The 20,483-nt window shown below is 39.0% G+C and overlaps 1 protein-coding gene across 7 annotated transcripts in view; it reads left to right on the top strand.

Annotated features, from left to right (window-relative positions):
- The window catches only part of pphln1 (periphilin 1), a 210,703-nt gene extending 190,589 nt beyond the window's left edge, over nucleotides 1–20,114 (top strand). For all 7 annotated transcript variants that reach the window (XM_070900629.1, XM_070900626.1, XM_070900628.1 and 4 more), the window contains one exon: nucleotides 17,867–20,114. In XM_070900629.1, the coding sequence (XP_070756730.1) occupies nucleotides 17,867–18,061 (195 nt within the window). In that variant the 3' untranslated portion in view covers nucleotides 18,062–20,114. The remainder of the gene's footprint in view (nucleotides 1–17,866) is intronic.
- Nucleotides 20,115–20,483: the final 369 nt, after the last annotated feature.

Here is a 20,483-nt window from a genome sequence, read left to right as displayed (position 1 = left end):
ACATTTCTAGCCGCTCTACATGCTCTGAAACTTTCACGGTCGCGTTGAAATTCCCCCAAATGCCCTATTACCCCCATAGGCGCGGCCATCCGGAATCTGGCAGTTCAAACAAGTGTACTTGTAATTTACCTGGGATTTGTAGCTGTTAATCAAAACAGAGAAGCTCTCAAAATCTCTGTTGGCTGGCTGAATCCTCCACCAACAAAAATTGCAGCTTTGTTTTATCCGCTTAATCCCATCTTCGCTGCCATTGTGTTATTTCCAGGGAGCTCACAGCGCAAACAGCTTTAAGATGGCAGAATCTTCCAGAAGTCACCAATCAGGTGACCTGGTCCCTTTTATTATAAACAGCACTGGCTGCAATGCCACAGGAGTCCACAGTGTGGAACTATAGACATTACATATACCTGAAATGTTAACTTGTCTGTTCTCTCCGGCTTAGTATTTACTGGTTTTTCTTCCAACCAAATCAAGTTTGATGAATACTTTGGAGTTGCCAGAGTGAAAATAGATTTAAAAGCTGATTGTATGTGGTTTCTACACTATTTAATGGGGGTGTCCTGCCTGATAGAAATTCTGGAAGGTTTTATTTCAAGGCTGACCTGATGAGCAATTCTCCAGACAACTATAGGGTTGTTTCTCATATCCTATTCATTTGCGTGATAGAAATAATGAATATTATAATTAGCAGATTGTGGTTAGAAAGAATTCAAAGGTATAGGCTGAGTGTAAAGCGTCTTGTTTGATCTAGTGTGTCAAAAGCCTGCTTGGATGGTACAGTATAAGCATAGCTGGATCACCGTATCCTCGACTACAATTTAGGATTTATGTGAAGGCAAGGACATCACTACACAAAGGTCAAACAAGAAAGAGTTGCAGTTTATTAGAATCGGACAGTGTAAATACTCTGATAGATATTTTGAAGCTCTTGGAGACTGATTCAATCTTTTTTTAAATCAGATTGTGTTTTTCTATATACTTGCCTTCCATGTAATCCTAATCATGATTGTTTTAAGTAAATTTTACTTGTAGTTTTAGCCTTAATAATGAGGTCTTAAAATGTGGTATTTTCCACTTATCTGAGCAGCCAGGAATAAATATTGGACAACCCATGGAACATGTGTGTGGTGTCTCTACAGCATGCAGTTCCAGTTCAGGACTAATGAAGAGTTGCAAATTTCAGATCTTGAGAGGCATGTCTACTATTGGAACTGCAGTTCACCATAAGCATGAATAATGTGGTGAGAGAGCCCAAACTCTTAACAATTACTACAAATTGTTTTTCACTTAAAAACAAAATCTAAGCACATAGTAAAATTTGTACAAATGTCTGCTGTAAAACAGGTTTGCTGAATAAGCCAAAATGACAGCATTGTTTCAAGATTTTCAAAGTTAATTGTTCTGCTTAATTTGCTCAGTTAATTGGGCTGCTTAAAAATGGACGTGTACTTTTCTCTGTTTTGTGACCTTCATGTTGAGGAATTTTAACTAAGGGACTAACTACTTGTACTTCGCTTTTTTTTGACAGACAGACGTCTGTCCAGCCCCCCACTGCCCGTACCATATGTTTTTGACCAACAGGCGGCAAGTTCCGTGGTGCCAGAAGCAGTACCTGAGGCTCCAACTCTCTTTCCCTCCCTCCGCCCCAGGCCAGCGTGGGCCCGATGCGGCAGGAGGGTGCCGATGGCGGCGGCCTGCTGCTGCTCCTCCGAGAGCCTGCTTCTCCGGGTGACCGGGCCTCCCGCTGAACTGTGGGCCCCGAGACTCCCGCAAGTCCGAAGGGGGGAGGAGTCAGAGGACTTTGAGGCCACGAGTCGGAGGGCCTTGGGGCCGCGAGAGAGAGAGGCTGTGTGGGTGGGGAGAGAGGGACTGCGGGTTGGTGTTGGAGGGGAGAGACGGAACTCAGGAAAGATGGATCACGTTCTTCCAACCTCCTGCAAGGGACATCTGGACACTGTCACTATTCACTTCATACCCAATAAACCTGTTAACAATCCATACACAATGCGTCATCTCTCGGGGGAGAGGCGGGGGGAAGGATGCACTTGCGCTTGGGTAAGGCACTTCAGCTGGGGGAGGCATGCACTTGGACTGGAATAAGGCACTTCGGCTGGGGGAGGGAAGTACTTGGACTGGGGCAAGGCACTTTGGCTGGGGGAGGCATACACTTGTACTGGGGTAAGGCCTTTCGGCTGGGGGAGGCATACACTTGGACTGGGGTAAGGCACTTCGGCTGGGGGAGGCATGCACTTGGACTGGATGGGGTAAGGCAGTTCAGTTGCTGACTTCTGGGGAGCTCTGTCCTCTTGTCACTTCAGGAAAGAAAAGTGGATCGAGTTACATTTTGCTAAGTCATTGAGACCTTGGAATGGGTGGATCCAATGACACACTCCTGTGAAACTTCAGGGTGTGGCTTATCCTCCAAGGGGACCAATCAGAAATAAGGGGTGGAGCCTGTTGGCCATTTTTGCAGTACAAATAAGCGCCTCCTTTAATGTGATCATCATTCAGTAAGAGTAGACTTAAATCTAATTTGTTAGCAGTAAAAGTTACAGTATCACTGGGAGGCAGGTATTGCGATCTAGATTTATACTTCCTACATCCTTGCTAGTTTTATTTGGTAGACTGTACACAAGTTGTAATTGTTTATGGCAGTAAACAATTATTGCTCTCATTCTTCTCTCTTTTTTGATATTCTTGGCCCATACAGTAATTATATCTGAGCTGGCAATTATCTACTCTCAATCTTCCATCAATGCTGCCCTGCTGATGCTCTAACACGTTGCATTGCTCTAATTTGACTTGAAGAAACTCAGAATTTGTGCAGTTCAGTATTATGCATAAAGTTGTATTCACTTTTTATCTTCCTGCAACTTTCCAACAGCTTGGTTTTATTTTGGTTCCCTTTCCTCTGTTGATTTGCCTTCCTTCTAACTTCTCAATCCATCCTATACTTACATCCACAACAGAAGAAACCTATTGAAAAAAGGAAAATAAGCGGCAAAATAAAAAGGACGTTTTAAAAAAAAAATGAAACTAGAAATCAGCTCATAAGAAATATAAAGTCAAAAATCAAATATTAATGTTCAAAAAGCAAAAATAATATTTTTAAAGTTACACTTAAGCCAAAGTTTAATTCCGTACAAAAGAAAATGAGCAAAGAAGTGTAAAGATTATAATTTAAAAATTGCAATAATTAGCCAAGAAACTGTCTGGGACCGACAAATCCACTTTAGTTTTTAGTCTTTTATTTTATTTTTTTCTGTGTGACACTTTCTTTCTGCTCTATTTGTCCCCTTGGACTTGCCTTGTTTTTCATTACCAAAATCAGGATATTATTTCATTTTAAATTTAGCTATTTGCTGCCAAGGCTGATGGAAGAAAAATAATGAATTGTAGTATTCTTTTTTGTCCCATTATCCTGTTTTAAACTAGTTTATTTATAACTATTTTGAACCCAGTAATTAATTGCATTAATTCTGAACTGGCTTTCCTCTTCAGGTTGGAATATGTTCAGAACACTCCACACTGTCTATAAACTCTTTAATTGGAATATTTCTGCTTATTTGGTAAGATAGAGTCTGAACTACTTTTTGTCCATTTCTTGTGGGCATCGTAGGATGCCGATAATGCAATGAAGTGAGACTTAAAACAACTTTTGCAGTAACTTTTTGCTAGCTTGTGATCAATTTGGACTAACCATCGATTTAAAGAGGATGATGGTCATGGCTCAGGGTATGCTGACTCCACCAGAAGTTTCTTGGCTAACACCACGCATGAAGTTGTGCACAAGTTCTGCTACCTAGAATCAACTATATTGGATAACTTCGATAAATTGGATATCTCTAGATGACAAGCTAAACTTTCGCATCGCTAAGTCAGCAACTACATTCGACCAATTGACTCAGCGTATGTGGCATAAGAGGCAAGGTGCAGGTCTACCAAAACATGCTTTTAGTGGATTGCTGAGTGGCAGTTCACTCTTTCCACATCTGCTGTCTCCACTGTATTCTAAATATCAGGTGGGAAGATAAAGTTTCTGACACCAAAATTTTTGAAGCTATATTGCCACGTCTAATACAAAAGCAAAATACCGTAGATGCTAAAAATCAGAAATAAAAGCATAAAAATGCTGGAAATACTCAGCAAGTCAGGCAGCATCCGTGAAGAGCAAAACAAAGCTGAGTATTTCCAGCAGTTTCTGTTTTTATTGCCAAGTCTAATAACGTTTCTCAAAGAGAGATGCCTCCGGTGGCTTGGTCACCTATATCAGATGGTCAGTAGGCGTTTTCCAAAGGATCTTCTGTATGGCGAACTTGTAGATGCTTCAGGGTCGCTGGGCTGACATCAGCTCAGATTTACAGATGTTTGCTCAAGGCACTTGAAAACTTTTAACGGCGATACTAGAAGTTGGGAAGATGTGGCTAACGACAGGGAGCCCAAGCTGCTGAAGAGAGGAAAGAGAAGAAAGCAAAGAGGAAAGCATATCAGGCTTCAAGAGTTAATGTTGTGTGGCCTTCATCATCTGGCCTTGTGATTTACTCCTGTATTACCTGTGGCAGCGACTCACTCGAGAATTGTACTCGTCAGCCACTCTCAATGTTGCAGCTTGGCACCATTATCTTTAAAGACAGTTAGTTACCTTATTCAGATGCATTTATGCCATCACTTTTGCATCAATAGAAAGTGGTTTTGGGTGTATATCAATGCAAAATTGATAGTATAACATTGGAGGAGAGTCAGCATCCAAAAGTCCCGAGGTGAAATCATGCTAAATTCAGTTTGCAACAAATATATATGCAGTATAACTCCAGTCAAAATCTCCCAGATGAAACTTGAAACTTTGATATAATAGAACAATTGGCTGAAGGAAGTGAAATATATTGTGCAAAGTTGACAATATACCAGTCGTAAGCTTTATCAGCAAGTGGATTGCATGGCGTATTTGAGGTTTTCCTACAGCCAAATAGTTTGCTCAATTTTATACCCCATCTTCAAATGTGTGAAAATCCAAGTAATTCACTCGTGTGAAATAGCACTTGCCAGAAACCCAAAGTTTTATTCCAGAACTGATTTTAAGAGGCACTTAAGGTTCATCCAGGTGCCATGTGCTCACAGAATAAATAATATCTTGGTTGTAAAGGTGACTTTCAGGCAATTTTAAGATTGTGAAAGGGCTAAAAATGAGTTTGAGTTGTGAATGGCTTCTATACAAAGCAAAAGTTCCCAAATGCACCCAGTATCCCACCAAGTAATTATTCCTTATGCATAAGCCTTTTGATGGGGTGTACTGACAGCATGTTTGAGTGTCAAGAAAGCCCAATTCATCTGTTTCTGCACACTCTCCCCTGCATGGATTATTGCATAGCAGGATTTTTGACCACTTTTCCCATCTCTAGCCTAGGAGAACAATTGCAGCACCCCCGACCCCCCCCCACTTCCGCACCAGCTAAGATCAGGATCACAGATCAAAATGTAAACCTGGGATTCTCCTGGCCTTAACTGGCTTGGAGATACTGGGGGTAATCTTTACTTTTAGCGCTGGCAGTTGCGGATCAGTTATCCGTTATAGGTCTTGCCTGATTTTCCTTTCAGTTGACTTCAATGGAACTGAAAATCGGATGGAGCGTATAAACAGGTGGCCAAGTGAAAATCGACTCCATAATCTTCACTTTACAGGTTTCAAAGGTTTTTATTTTTAATGTATATAGGATAACAAATAACCCTATATCGTATTTCCAAAGCACTCTGTTATCTAACAGATTTATATTCGGCAGCATAATTAAACACTTAAAAACTTATTTTAATTTAAATAAAATGGCTGAGTGACTTACACAATTCTATGGATAATGCTGTAAATCATTCAGGCTATGCTGCTAGAGTTAATGATGTTGCTTAAATCTTTCCCATTGTATAATTGCTCTTTTTTTCCCTTCCATATAACCATTTTTCAATGGATAGTATTTGTGTTAAAAATGAGCCTTTCAGTACAATTATGGCTGGGTGGGTAATGTTGATAGGTTATATCATTCTTTTATTTAATTTGGCATGTCTACTATTGCTGAATAAAGACTGGCCACATGGGATTGGGTGTGAATGCTATTCTTTAACCTTCAGAACCTGATTTTGAATCCACTTCATACAGATGGAGTAAAAGTCTTTGATATTTTCTTTTTCGTTCTCTTTACCTCTCTCTCTCAATTTCCCCATGGAAGTATATGAAGAGTATATACTGGCCAGTCTGCATAAAAACAATCAAATTAGTTTAAGTATCTTGTGGATACAATAAGTTTGGGTTAAGGCATATTGTTGTTTCAGTGCATTTTAAACTTTCTACTAAGTATTCATGTAACTTATAGCAAACTTTTATATCTACCCATTCATGTCTCTGTCCATATTATTTATATATAGCATATGTATATGATTATGTATGATTGTCTAGTTAAATATCCTGAGATAGACATGAAGGGTTGAATATCAAAGTGTGCTGATGATACAAATCTGGGAGGACATAAATAGTCTAGAGAATGGGCAAATAATTGTATGCATTTTAATACTTCCCTTTGGAAGTAATGCATTATGAAAACCAGAATAAAGAATGAAAGTAGTACGTCAATTCAGTAGTGGGATCCAGATGTGCAGATGGATGCAAATTCCTAAAAGTGGATGAATATTTTTTTGAAAAACACCAAGAAAACAATGGGTTTTGGGGGTTATATTGAGAAGGATTGAAGACAGAACAAAGAGATCACAATGACCCTGTACAGATGGTTTGGTTACATCTGGAATACTGTATGTAGTTATTGGCTCCACTTGCGAGAATATAATAACCTAAGAGAAAGTACAACATAGATTGATGAAGATGATACCTGACATGAGGGGTCTTGAGTTACAAGGGGCCCGAAATTGGTGGACTTAGGTCTGCTGCCACCGAGTTTTCTCGGCGGTCTCCCCTCCAAGCAAGTTTGGTGGAGTCCTCCCGCCGGCGGGGAGAGAAGACCGCTGGGTACCGTCCACCGGTGTGCAATGCCCAGAAGAGTCCTCCCGCCCGACGAGCTGCCAGTTTGGTCCGGGCGGTCCTCCGCTCCAGCAGGGGAAAAGACCGCCCCGTGGAGGCAGGTCTGATCTTAATGGTAAGTATGAAGACCTGCAAAAAAAAAAAGCTAGTCCGCTATTTTTCTTGCAGGGATTTAGGTGGATGGGGTCCCCTGAAGGATTTCTAGTGTTTTTTTGAATGTTTTGAACATTTTTCATCAGTTCCCCCACTCCCTGGATCCGACTCAATCCTCATTGCATTTAGGGTTAGGATTGAATTTGCCGCCGAGAATGGGAGCGACCGCCCGCTGCCACCCAGATTCGGGGCCATAAGTCCCATTTTTGCCGCGGTCTTTTTCAGATTTTTGTCATGAAACTTCCGCCCAAAATACCGTCAAAATCTCAGCGGTACTTGGGCAGAACGTAGCTTTCACCAATTTCGGGCCCAAGGAAAGTCTAGAGTAACTTGGGGCATATTGAGGGAGGATTTGATGAGGATGTTCAAAATAATAAAAGCAATAGACTACGTAAACATCGATTATTTTCATTTGTAGGCAATTTGAATGCAAGAGATCAAATACAATCTATTTCAAGATGAGCACCGGCTACATAAAGGAGGAGATTAAAATAAATCTTTTCATGCAAAAACTCATTGAATATGGAATGTTTGCCACAATTGGTAATCAGTGCTAAATTGATTATAGCATTCAAAAAGTACTAGATAACCACCAAAAGAAGAATGTAAAGGGATATGGAAAAAAGCAAGAAAATGAGACTATTCTGAGAAAAGCAAGACAATTTAACTATGTAAAATCAACACCGCTCCCCCTGCCCCGTGTGCCTAAGTTCAACACATGCAAAGACCACCAGTTGTGGTTAAATTTCTGTTATGTTTCCCTCACTAAACTACTTTTATATGGTAGTAGCAAAGCAAATAAATTGTCAATATCTAAGTCATATATCCAGGCCAAAGCCTGCAGTGTAACAGCATGGATATCTTGTCGGCTACCTGTTAATTTCATCAGCGCAATGCTCAATAATTTGCTGCAGGGTCTGATTAGAAGCTCCACAGTCACATGATGGGGATGTTTTAATCTTCCATCTATGGAAAAGATGGCAGCATCTACCATGACCGGTTCTGAGGCGGTTGATGGTTGTCCACTGTTTGCGAGGAAGATTTGATCCTTCAGGTTGTACTGTGGAGTCCTTCTATAAGGAATGCATTCCGTGTGTCACAGTTCTTCCAAGCACTTCGCCATCAGTCATCAAGGTTGAGGGGAAATCGCTGAAGGGCTTTGCGGTAGATGATGACAGCCTTCTCGCAGTCCACCCTGTTATGTGATCTTGGATCAGGACGAATGGCCAAACTTGTTGTTAAATCGACCTCCCGGTGGCAGTAGCAAACCAAGCCCCCACTAAATATTAATGATAAAAATAAAAATGCATGCCTGCAGTAAACTTGAAAAACCACGATAGACATGTAAATTTATGGAAAAAAATTGAAACAAGAAACTGACTATGATGTAATGCTGTCTTATTGATATGGCAGACATACTGAATGGAAGTGCAAATTACTGCATCGGTTAAATAGGCTATGTAATACACTGCACTTGTCAGGGCTATGCAAAAGAATGTTTCCAGTAAGATATCAATAATAGTTTTGAGTGCTTTCACTGGCTTAACTGAAAACATGAGTAAGTAAGTAATTGATACAGTTAAACAACTTACAGTATTACCAAAGGTGGAAATGAACCTTTATGGATTAGAAAACTACATCGTTTCTTTAAAATGACTCAATATAAATAAGACTGTGCAGAAATTAATGAGATTAATTCCATGCATTACTGAAATAAGACATGATGCAATGGAGGGACACAGGTTTGATTTTTTAAAATCTATCGAGAAAGAAAGATGGCGCTTTTCACGTCCTCAGGATGTCCCAAAGCGCTTTACAGCCAATGAAGTACTTTTTGTCGTCGTTGCAATGTAGGAAATGCGGCAGCCAATTTAGGCACAGCAAGCTCCCACAAACAGCAATGTGATAATGACCAGATAATTTGTTTTTGTTATGTTGTTTGAGGGATGCATATTGGCCAGGACACGGGGGATAACTCCCCTGCTCTTCTTTGAAATAGTGCCATGGGATCTTTTACGTCCACCTGAGAGAGCAGACCGGGCCTCGGTTTAAGGTCTCATCCGAAAGATGGCACCTCCGACAGTGCAGCGCTCCCTCGCTACTGCACTGGAGTGTTAGCCTAGATTTTTGTGCACCAGTTTCTGGAGTGGGACTTGAACCCACAACCTTCTGACTCAGTAGATGAAAGTGCTACCCATTAAGTGATGGCTGATTCACAGGTCCCATTTTTTTTGCTGAATTGCATTGGAGAGTACAAAGCTGGAAGCATGACATAATCTATTTATTTTTATCTTGTACACTAGATATTCCTATTTTTCTGATTTTATATTTTAAGGGTCTCTGGTAGAGTCCAGCCTGATAACATTGGGCGAGGAACTAGCCATAAGTTGTGGTGGTACCAGCACAAATTCCCTTTAATATAAATTAGAACTGTGCTGTTTCTCCCAATTTTCTTTTGTCTCCTTAAGATCTTGACTCGAGGATATGGTTCCACGATGGCTCAGATGGCCATTTTTCATGCTAGAGTCTGGCCATTAAGGCTATTCAGCTGTGGGAGACAACACAAGTGAACCCTACCCTGTTCTGACCTTTCAGCAAGACAAGCGCATTTTTCAGCAGGCATCAGTGGACAGCAATCAGGAATGGAAACTTTGGCTGAGTTTTCTTTTCCTTAGCCCGGGGTTGCTGAGGAATAGCTGTGCCTCAAGTGACACTGTGTGGCTTTATTTTAAGCCGCATACTTGCTTTTATACAACAAATCAGTCAGTCATTTTAGTTTTATCTCTTCTGATCTACACCCACTTTGTGCTTGATAAGAACATTTTATAAATTAAGAGGGCAAGGCAGAGGTTTGGTTCCAATTGTTCCTGTGATAAACTCTTGAGAAATTAGACATTCACAAATAAAGCGAATTAAATAATCTGGATTTGCATTTGACACATTTTTTAAGGCTACATTCTGAAAGAGGATGGGAAGTGTTGCAAATCAGCACTTTCCCACATAAAAGTCTCATTGTTGGTCTTGATGCCTATAATAATAATTATAAATATGTATTTTTAAAATATAATTTCAGAGCAGGCCACACTCAATCTTGCATATCTTATATAAAACTTTTAACCTGATCGATAATACCACACCTGTATGAATACAGTTCATCAACAACTTATTTTATATAGCGCCTTTAATGTAGTAAAATGTCCCAAGGCACTTCACAGGAGAGTTATCAGACAAATTTGACACTCAACCACATAGAGAGGTGACCAAAAGATCAGTCAGAGGTAAGTCGTTAAGACTGTCAAAAAATTTAAATTGCTGAACTTGAGATTGATCTGAAACTTATTGAAATCCATTTTAGCATCACTTACTTGTACAGAGGCTTCCAAGTGATTTGGGAAGTTACAGGAGCCAAAGTAAATAATGTTTTTTTTTAGGAAATGATATTAAACAGCTATACATGCACAAGCAAAAGTAATTTGCATAGGCAGTTACTTTCAAAAAGTTTGTTCAGAATCCATTTGCTTTGGCACTGGTAGCTTCCTCAATTACTGACAAAGCTCTGTAAAGATGAGTGATACTTCATCCCTTGCGCAAGGAAGAATTGGACATTTAAGCAGGTCAGGCTAGTGAGGCGCTTTTATTTTACACATCCTCTTCCACTACTTGCAATACCACTTCATAATATACATGAAAAAAGAAGAAAAAATTGCAATTATACAGTGCATTTTTACGACCTTCCCAAAGCGCTTTACAGCCAATGAAGTGCTTTTTGAAGTGTGGCTATCGTTCTAATATATGAACAGCGGCAATTTGCGCACAGCAAGATCTCTCACAACGTGCTAATGACCAGATAATTTGTTTTAGAATGATGTTGGTTGATGGAAAAATACTGGCCAGGACACCGGGAAGAACTCCCTTGCTCTTCTTCCAAATAATGCCGTGGGATCTTTTATGTCCACCTGAGAGAGCAGACAGGGCTTCTGTTTAACATCTGAACTGGGAGAGAGATATCTAATAATGGAAGACTATCTGCGTAGTGAAATGGAGTGTTATCTAAGAGGGGAGAGTGCTACACTGAGCCACGGCTGACACCTGACACATGTAGCTGGAAATGGGATTTGCAGTATCCCTTCCTGAAGTGATTCTCTAATATTAAGGGGTAGTTCAGGCAGGAATATGTGAGGCTGCATAATTGTCTTGTCCAGCATTCCTAATTTCTTTATAAAAGTGGAGGAGTGGAAATTGGTGGAACAATTAAATGTAACATTTTTTGTTTCTTATAAAATAAATTGATCAATTTTGATTTCTCTAAAAATTTGTTGGCATTTCCATCTGGCACTGTACTTTCTTTATCAAAGAATGACCTCTTAAACTTTATTGTTGATGTAACAAGATTTGTAGTTATAAATTGTTGCTTTTAGCCATTTATATTTGTCTCATCTTGATACGAGAGCAATGTCATAAGAACATATGCTAGTGGAGATGGTGTAGCCAGGATGGGGTGATGCCTTGGAGGGATTGTCTTGCCCCCACTCTATTTTATGTGGGTAGTATTCTCTCAAAAGTTGCTAGTTTAAATTACAAACCATAAAATATGAAGACAGGGTAGGCACTCTGCAATGTTTGTGATACACATTGAAAATACTTTTTTGTCTGTCTGAATGTGGCAGTTGGATTCAAATTCTAATCATTTATATCTGGGATCTGCTTTGAATTTGAATTCGCGCCAATCAGATCAGCTCAAAGTCTCCACCTCCCACTTACTCTTGATAAAGGCACTAAATGAAGTGAAGTTCTGCAGCACAGAAACAGCCCTCACAGTTTGCCATTGACACACAAAGGAGCACAAAGATGCACGCATTGATGCATACACATGTCCTTTCAGTAAAGTATGTTTCTATTTCTTTCCCTCATAATTTTTAGTGGAATAGTATAAAGACTCCAGATAATCATATGAAAGCTTACGGACTGATATCAAAGGTGACTTAAGTCTGTGTGTTTAGATGTTACTTTGTTGTGCTGCAAATTCAAACATGCTATAAAGATCAGTTCATGTTGATCTGTTTGCATTTGTCATACAAATATTTCAAGAACCTACTGCTGCATATTGTCGTGCCCTCAAATCAGAAATGGTTTATGGAAATTATTACAAATGACTTGACAGTTTTGTTATTGAAAGGCACGTACTGCATGTATGTGAAGGTAAGAAGGAAGTTACTTGGAACTTTTATAATCAAAGGGTAATAAACCTATTCCAACAGTTGCTTCGGAAAGCTTTTGAAGGGAAATGTAAATAGGTGTAATATGCAATTAAGAGAGAATTTTTTTCCATGCACTAGGTCTAGCAAAATCATTTATGCATTTCTTAATGTGCTTCTGGAGGGAAAGAGGGATTGAGATTATGAAAAAGTGATTGCGTAGGCTTTAGATCAATTGAAAAGGTCTGGGCTTGTTGGGCCAAATAGCCTTTTCCTATTATATTGTAAATTACAATCATTATTATTGCTCTGTGCACTAGAAGCAGAATAAAATCAATAGTGTTTTAAAACAAAATTTAAAATACAGCGTTACAAAAAAACGTACCTTCATTGTTTTTAAGTCAATTATTTATTCAAAGTAGAAGAACTCCCGTGGTAAACTAAGCAAGTGTGCAGTTACAACATTATTTCTAGGTCTTCTGGATTTCTACAGATAATGTAAATTAAGAGGGCAGCGTGGTACAGATTTGAACCCATGTATGCTACTTACTGCACCAGTATTGATGCAATAAGGTATATTATGAGTGGGTAGTATGCTGGTGGTCTGATGCTTCTGAACCTGTTGTTATAATACTCCCAGTGCTCCTGAAACAGATGGCAGCAAGATGAATTTCGTGTAAACGTAAATGAAGAAAACGTAGTACTTTGCTGCTGTGTATATTTTCTTTTTAGAACAAACTGCATTCTTGAGCACAGTAATTAACTGATAATTGTGCAATAATTATCCCTTAAAGCCGACTGTGATTTGCTGACCTTGTGCTATGACATTTGTCACTTTTTGCCTTGTATTGTGACTGTAGCACTTTTTTTATTTATAAAAATGTGTAAGACTTGCCTGTTTTAATCAGTATGGGGCTCGTAATGAATTGTGGTATTTTCTACAAATAGTAGATTTCTGACATCTTTTCCAAGCTGAAATTTTGAAATTATCCCAATGGATGAAGATGTGTGTACCCTGTATTTGATTATCTTTTATGCGTGTTTTCTTCTAAGGCTCCCTTTTTAACAAATAACCCGTAATCTTTTCCTGAGACAATCCAAAATAGATATGATTCATTCAGAATCGTTGTCCAATGTTGAGATAAAATGTTTTCTTCATTTTATTATACATTGCTGAATTATGGGACTGGAGCCACATGTGGACCAGACTGAGATGGGGAGGCAGAAGCTCCCTTCCCTGAAGGACATTACTGAACCAGTTGGGTTTTCACAGCAGTATGGCATCTTTAATGATCCTTTTTTTGGTGCTATCTTACAAATGACCAAATTTATTGAATTTAGTTGCACAACCCACCATTTCACAACAGAGTCGTAGTCAAAGAAGGCAATGAAGAACAAAAAGCTAATTCAAAATATTTAGCTAAAAGAAACACAAAATGAGAGAGAAAAATGAAGAAAGCTTTGAAAGGCCTTACTGACAAGCAGACACACAGGAAGAAAGAGCCAGTGTATCAGGCAAATGCAGAGACATACATGAATTGTACGACAGGCATAGAGGGACACAGACAACGAGAGAGGAGATAGAGGGAGGGACATTATAGAAGGAGAAGAAGGAAGGAATGTGAAATTCCAAAATAAACAGATCGACAAAGAAATGGGGGTTGAAATTAAGACCCGCCCCAAACGGGGGGGGGGGGGGGGGCGTTGGGCAGGGGGGCACCTACCGTTTTTGAAAGTTTTTCTGGGCGGAGATACCGGAGAAATTCACACCTTGAAATTTTTTTTGCTCAAAGAGTCAGCCTTGCAACACGTCAGCCGCCCCGACCAGTCATCAGCGCTGCACTGATGACGTCAGCTTAATGTGTTCCAACGACCCTCCCCTTCAGTTAAAGGGGAGGGCCACTGCGAACCCTGCAGCTACTTCAGTGGCAAACACTGGGCCACCAGGGAGGGTTTCGGCCGGGTTGGCGGCCCGACAAAGAAAAATATTGGAGTCGCCGGCAGCACCACCTCCCCTTTAAGGGCGGTCGCCCCGCCAAGCCACAGAAAGGGTACCGACAGCAAAAGTTGTCGGGGGCACCGACTGGCGACAATGCAGCTCCTGCAGGGCAATTTTTGAAAGGGCAATTTTGGGAAAGGGTCGGCCTTTGCACACTGGGGTGGGAATACGGGTGGAGCAGTGCCCTACACCGCTCCAAAACTGAGAAAGAGCAATTTGTAAAATGGCAGCCTCTTCGTGGAGACTAGGTGGCCAGTCCACAATGACCCGTGGCCGCAGCTTTCAGGCGGCCACAGGTCTTATAGAAAGGGGCAATTTCAACCCCGTGGTTTCTGAGCCATGCAGTGAGAGAATGGGTGGAAAGTAAATAGACAAGAAGATGAGGGAGAGTTGGAGAATAGGAGGCAAACAGAAATAAATTTTATTTTTGTTTTTGTCCTTGAACAACCTTAAAAGATCTACTAATTGATAGCAGTCTTTTTATGTTCGGTACTGTTGTTGGATCAGTACAAATTATAGATTGTGCTGACCCCCCACACTAGAGGTTCTCTCTATTGGATTGTTGTTAACATGCTTGACAATATTGAATTGATCATGGTGTGTTTTTAGTATATATTTTCTTCAAAGTTAATAATGTGGGAGTCAGCATGCCTTATAGGAAGAAAGTCATGCCTAATAAATCTGTTGGAAGAAATAAGAAACATGGTGGACAAAAGCAACCCAGTAGTTATGTACTTAGATTTTAGAAAAAGCTTTTGACAATAGTGCCACATAGGATATCCAAAGGGATGGAAAACATAATGGAAGTGGAGGGAGAAGAAATAATGGCACAAGTGTTGCTGTTCTCACTCGTTCTCAAAATTGAGTAAGTCATAATCACAACCATTAATATCCCAAAGTTGGAGATTTTCTGACCCCTGTGGTTGAACAAATTGAGATTTCACCTTGAGCATATAATTTCTCAGCTTTCACGTGTTGCTAAAGCCATTATTCAGTAATGGTTGTAATGGTTAATGGTGCAAGCAAGTACTGATGGCTAAGAAATCAAGTGACACAATCATAATCTAGATATTATATACCTCATAACGTCTTACTAACAAGTGTGCAGTTTTTAAATGCTATGCCCCTGAAATCTCTGGGTCCTGCTTTTTACCCAGGATTTTAAAATGATCTGTAAGTTCATAAAAACTTAATTTAAAAAAAAAATCCAATTTGCAACTATAACTGCTTTAATACCATTTAAAGACCGCTGAAAGCTCTAGTGCCTGTTAACTGAAGTAATTTAAATTTGCAGAATAAGTTCACTAGATACGGTTTTAGAAATAATTGTTGGGATGCTTACCAGTATCGGAAGTAGTCTTAAATAAAATGACGTTACACAGCAGTCTGCCAGCTGCAATGACAGATCAAACTGTGGGGTTGTTTGTTCTAATTATATTTTAGCTGTTGATCCTGGTAGGCTACAATACAAATTGAGTCAATTTAAGTTTAAAACATAATGGCTTGATTGACAAATAATAGCAAGTAGGCTGTTATTTTGTTCCAGCAAAAGATCCCTCCAACTGGTTGATATAACACGTATGTATTAGAAGAAAAGAAATATCTGCAATAATAGAAACATTGCTTCATCCAGACTGCAAGACACAGGTTTTTATCGTGCTGATGGACTCTTTCCTTTATGGCTAGTAGAAACAATCCTATCTATTTTAACTTAGAGTGAATGTTAAAGGAAGAGATGTTTGCAAAGTAACTAATAATACCTACTGTCCTTTGGACTGTAGCCAATCTAACGCAGTTTGGATTTACATAATGGAAGCTTCAGAAGAGAGTTAAGGCGTTAAAATTGTTAATTTGTTTAATCTCTCATTAAAGAAAAAGCATCACACTACTTTGTGAGAATGCTATTTCTTTCACAGTCTGGTTAACATTTTCATTTATAAATGTGTTGTATATTTTATCCCAATCAAGTAAGGAACTGCACTATGATTCTTTGTTGGGGTTTTTTTCTGAGCCTGTAATTTGTTCTTCAGGAAACGAGAAGTTCATGTTTTGAAAACAAAATATAAGGTTAACATCAGCAGTGGCAGACGGACATAGACCACACAACAATTCTTGTATTGTTCACTAGGGAAAACTGAAATTAAGAGTGATGTTTGAAAGTGAAACAGTTTATGATTCTAAATTATGCAATATGTGTGGTCCGAGATAAAGGGTGTTTTTTTCTTTGGTAATTTATATGTAATATTGCAGATGTCATGTGGAGTTATAACTTGCACCAACATTATTAATGTTAAAGCTGTACGTTTATTGTACCCCATAAACCTGTTGAATAAATTGAATCACTCATTTGGGAGTAGTCTAGATATCTTTCTTGGGTTCAATATCTGAGACCACTCCTTCTTTCCCCATCACCTGGAGAGAGCAGTTTTCTGGGCACTATCTAGGTAATTTGTAGTAACTCCAGGAATCAAACAGAAATCCTTTGTTACTGTATTTCATTTACTGGTTATATCAATACACTCACGTGATCTTAGTCGCAAGCAGTAAAATAAACGTTTCATTAAGCTGTGGCCTCGGTTATAAAATACCACAGATTTATTAACCAGTAAATAGATAAGTGAAGAGAAGCAATGACAAATTGTAAATTTACAATGGTTATAAGCTTAACTATTCATCCTTGGAATATATAACCTATGTTACCTCTGCTGCACTAAACAGCACTGTAAACTGCACTTGTCTCAACATGCCTGAAGCGTAACCTTGTGTAGAAGTATTTGCTGATAATACGTAGGAGATTTGGAGTCTCTCTATTTCTATAATAACATAAGATGGACTTTATTTGAAGAAAACTGAACACAAAAGGCTTTTCAAAAATGTAGCTTGTTTGTTATTCAGTTACATTCTTGTCAATATTAAGCTTTTGATTCGAACTAAGGCATTTTAATACTTTATACAATCAGTATAGCTGGAATAAACTATTGACAATATCTCGCTTAGTAGCAAATTCCTTATAATTGTAGCTCACTCAGGCTTTCAAACCATATTATCGTTGCCTAAATGGTAACATCTTGCACAGCAAGCATATCAAATCCAGCCAAGATTGGATAATTTTATTGTAAATTCCATCTATCTCCAATATTTCAGATGAAGCCAACAACCACTTGCATTTATGTAGCACCTTTAATGTAGCAGTGTGAGTGAGATGAAAAGAGATTTGAAAAACAAAGTGTATCATGTACTTTTAACAGCCAAGGCCTTGAATTTTAAAGGACATTTGCAACCTTAAAGAAACATTCATATATGCACCTGCTGCCTTTGGGATAAGCATCTGTCTTGTAATGTGTAGAGTATTTTAGTTTGAGTTCTGTGTAAAATTACATGGTTATACGTGATTTTTTTTGGTGAAAGCTTTAACTGTTCTAAAAGTTATCCAATTAAATCATGTTGAACTAAAATCAGGCTCACTACTCTTAGTTTAAAACTTTTCGCTTTGTCTTTCAGGTCTATAGACAAGACTGTGAAACCTTTGGCCTGGTTGTGCAGATGCTCATTGACAAAGACCCAACATTGGAAAAAACAATACAGTTTGCACTAAGAGAAAACTTGCGTGAGATAGGAGAACGTTGCATTGAAGAACTGAGAAAGTTCATCGCCAATTATGATTCTGCTCCTGGAGAGCATACAGCAAATTTATAACTCCACAGTTTAAGTCACTGATAATTCTTCTGCATTTATCCCCAAGTCCATTTTATAGTAACTGTAACCATTAGATTATATGTCCGTTGTTCTGAATTTAGCAACAGAAGACCATGCTAGTGTGAAGTGACTCTGCCTGTTGTTTAACTATATTTAAATTTATAGTCTTTAAGTTGGAAGTACAAAATACATGTTTAATATGTATGGTGGACAATAAACTAAATCTATATTGACCTCAATAGTATATTCGTTATATAATGGTATCTGTAATCGGGAGTGTATTTCTGAGATCAATATGGGTTGCATTCTAAGTCTAGTATTTCTTGGTGTATATGAACCATGCAGAATATTTCCAAAGGATAAACTTAAAGGAATATCCTTGGCTAAGGTTTCTACAGCGGTCTCTTGTTTGACTACTTGTGGGAAGTTTGCCACCGGTCCAGTTATAACATTTTATTTGAGAGAGATTATTTTTTAAAGCTTACCACATTGTGGCTGACATGTTTTGTGTTATTTCTTTGGCTGGGTATTCAAATGTTCAAGGCGGGGAGAAAAGTGATACTTTTGAGTCCCCCAGATGGCTCACTGGGTAACATGTGCTACCCTCTGTAGTTGCGAGCCGTCCCGAGCCAGAAGAACCTTTGCTTCATGATCTGTGCTCAACTGGCCAAAACAGCAGTGGAGGGACTATGTTTGGCCTCAGTACCTTGAGCTGCAGAGGGAATAACCCAGGATTTTTTGTTTTGACTACATTCACTCTTGTCAAAAAATGCATGTTTAGATGCCTACTGGGGCACCAAATGACCAGTGACACGTGCTGTCCGGGATCGCACATAAAGAATGGACACTTGAATCAGATGCGTGAGGTCTGTTGGTGTTCACAGGCAAGTACCCAACAGAGTCAGCACTCAGGAGAAAATTCCTTGAGGATAAGGCTGTTGTAGGCCTGAGTTCCAGAGTATTCCTTTAAGTGAACTCTTTATACTTGAAACCATGTTATTCTCAACGATTTGGTTAATTTTTTGTGTTGGCTGAGTATATCAATTTGAAGAGACAGTTTATATTGTACTTGCCACATAATACTGTATAAACTGTCCGTTAAAAGGGGAACTCTGACATACAGGATGACTTGCTCCTGTGTTGTGGTGAAATGCAACTTGTAGCCCAGAAAACCAGACCTGAGCACTAGGAATTACATTTATCTACAACCCAGCTTAGAATTTTCCAGTTTGATCAACAATGTTACGTATGTTATGTTATTTGTAATTAACGTATTGAAATTTTGTACAGATTAAAAATTGTTTAAAAAGGGATTCTGCTTTCACTATTGAAGTGAGTGAGAGAGATTATTGTAGTAGCATAGACCAACCTTAATGCATCCAGTGATGACCAAAGGCATTTAGGGAAGCCGTATGAAAGTTTTAATGTTCAGACCTCTGTCATCGATTTGGCCAGAGTGCACTAATAAGATACTGATTTGTTTTTTTTCTTTGTGTGTTGCAAGATATAAAACATTATGATGTCTTTTCAAAAATATATTCAAGCAATTTAGTGGGGGCAGGGTGTTCAAATCGCCCTTTCACCTGTGGAATTTATGTTCAAATCCAGTTTGGTTGTTGGAATGACAGTCTCATTTTTGCGAGCTGTAGGGGTCCTTTGTAAAATCAATTCCGGCAGTCACAACCCAGTTCTTCGTGTATGGTGTCCACAGCACAATATTGACCATAACTTGGCACAAGGTGACCATTCCCCTCAGATTGGAAGAGTAGCTGGTTTGAAAATTAAGGCATCCTCTTCTAAGATTGGGCTAAAAATAGATTCTTCGAGCAGAACGAGCTTTACTCTTCTTCTGTTTCCATTATATGCGTGTTCCTGTGTTGGAGCAATTAAAGGAGGCAGTGAGCAGAAACTAGGATGTGTTTTGCTCCAATGCAGGATTTTTAAAAATCCTTTTACTCAATTGGGAAGGTTTATAATGTATTTATTTTCTTTAATGTTAACACATGAAGTTAAATATACTCCTAAGTGCCTAACTGAAAGGGAACAGAATAAAGGAACAATCAAGTCACCTTATAGTATTGTTTTAAGTGCTTTAAACTGATAACTGGGTGTCAAAAATATAAACATGTTGCCATCTCTTGTTGTGACATCTCTCACTTTGATAAACATTTGGTCCAATTTTAAAGAAATTTATATTGTATAGAAGAGCAGGGTAGTCCCAGGTCTGTCTTGAGGTAGCTGCTCTTGGTTGGAGCACCAGTTGGTGTGTTACAATTGACCTCTGCACCCCTGGGCAGAGAGGAAAAATCAATTCAAGTTCCCGTTTTTGTGATGCATATCTAGCAACTTATGTGGAAAGGTGAACATGCGTTGAAGTTGGGGTGAGGACAAGATCTAGTTCCATGATACTTCCTTTGATTAT

Source organism: Pristiophorus japonicus, chromosome 15, assembly GCF_044704955.1.
Source record: "Pristiophorus japonicus isolate sPriJap1 chromosome 15, sPriJap1.hap1, whole genome shotgun sequence".
In the NCBI taxonomy this organism is placed as follows: domain Eukaryota; kingdom Metazoa; phylum Chordata; class Chondrichthyes; family Pristiophoridae; genus Pristiophorus; species Pristiophorus japonicus.
The sequence above is the reverse complement of the archived record's forward strand: the minus strand, read 5'-3'. Positions and strand labels throughout refer to the sequence as shown.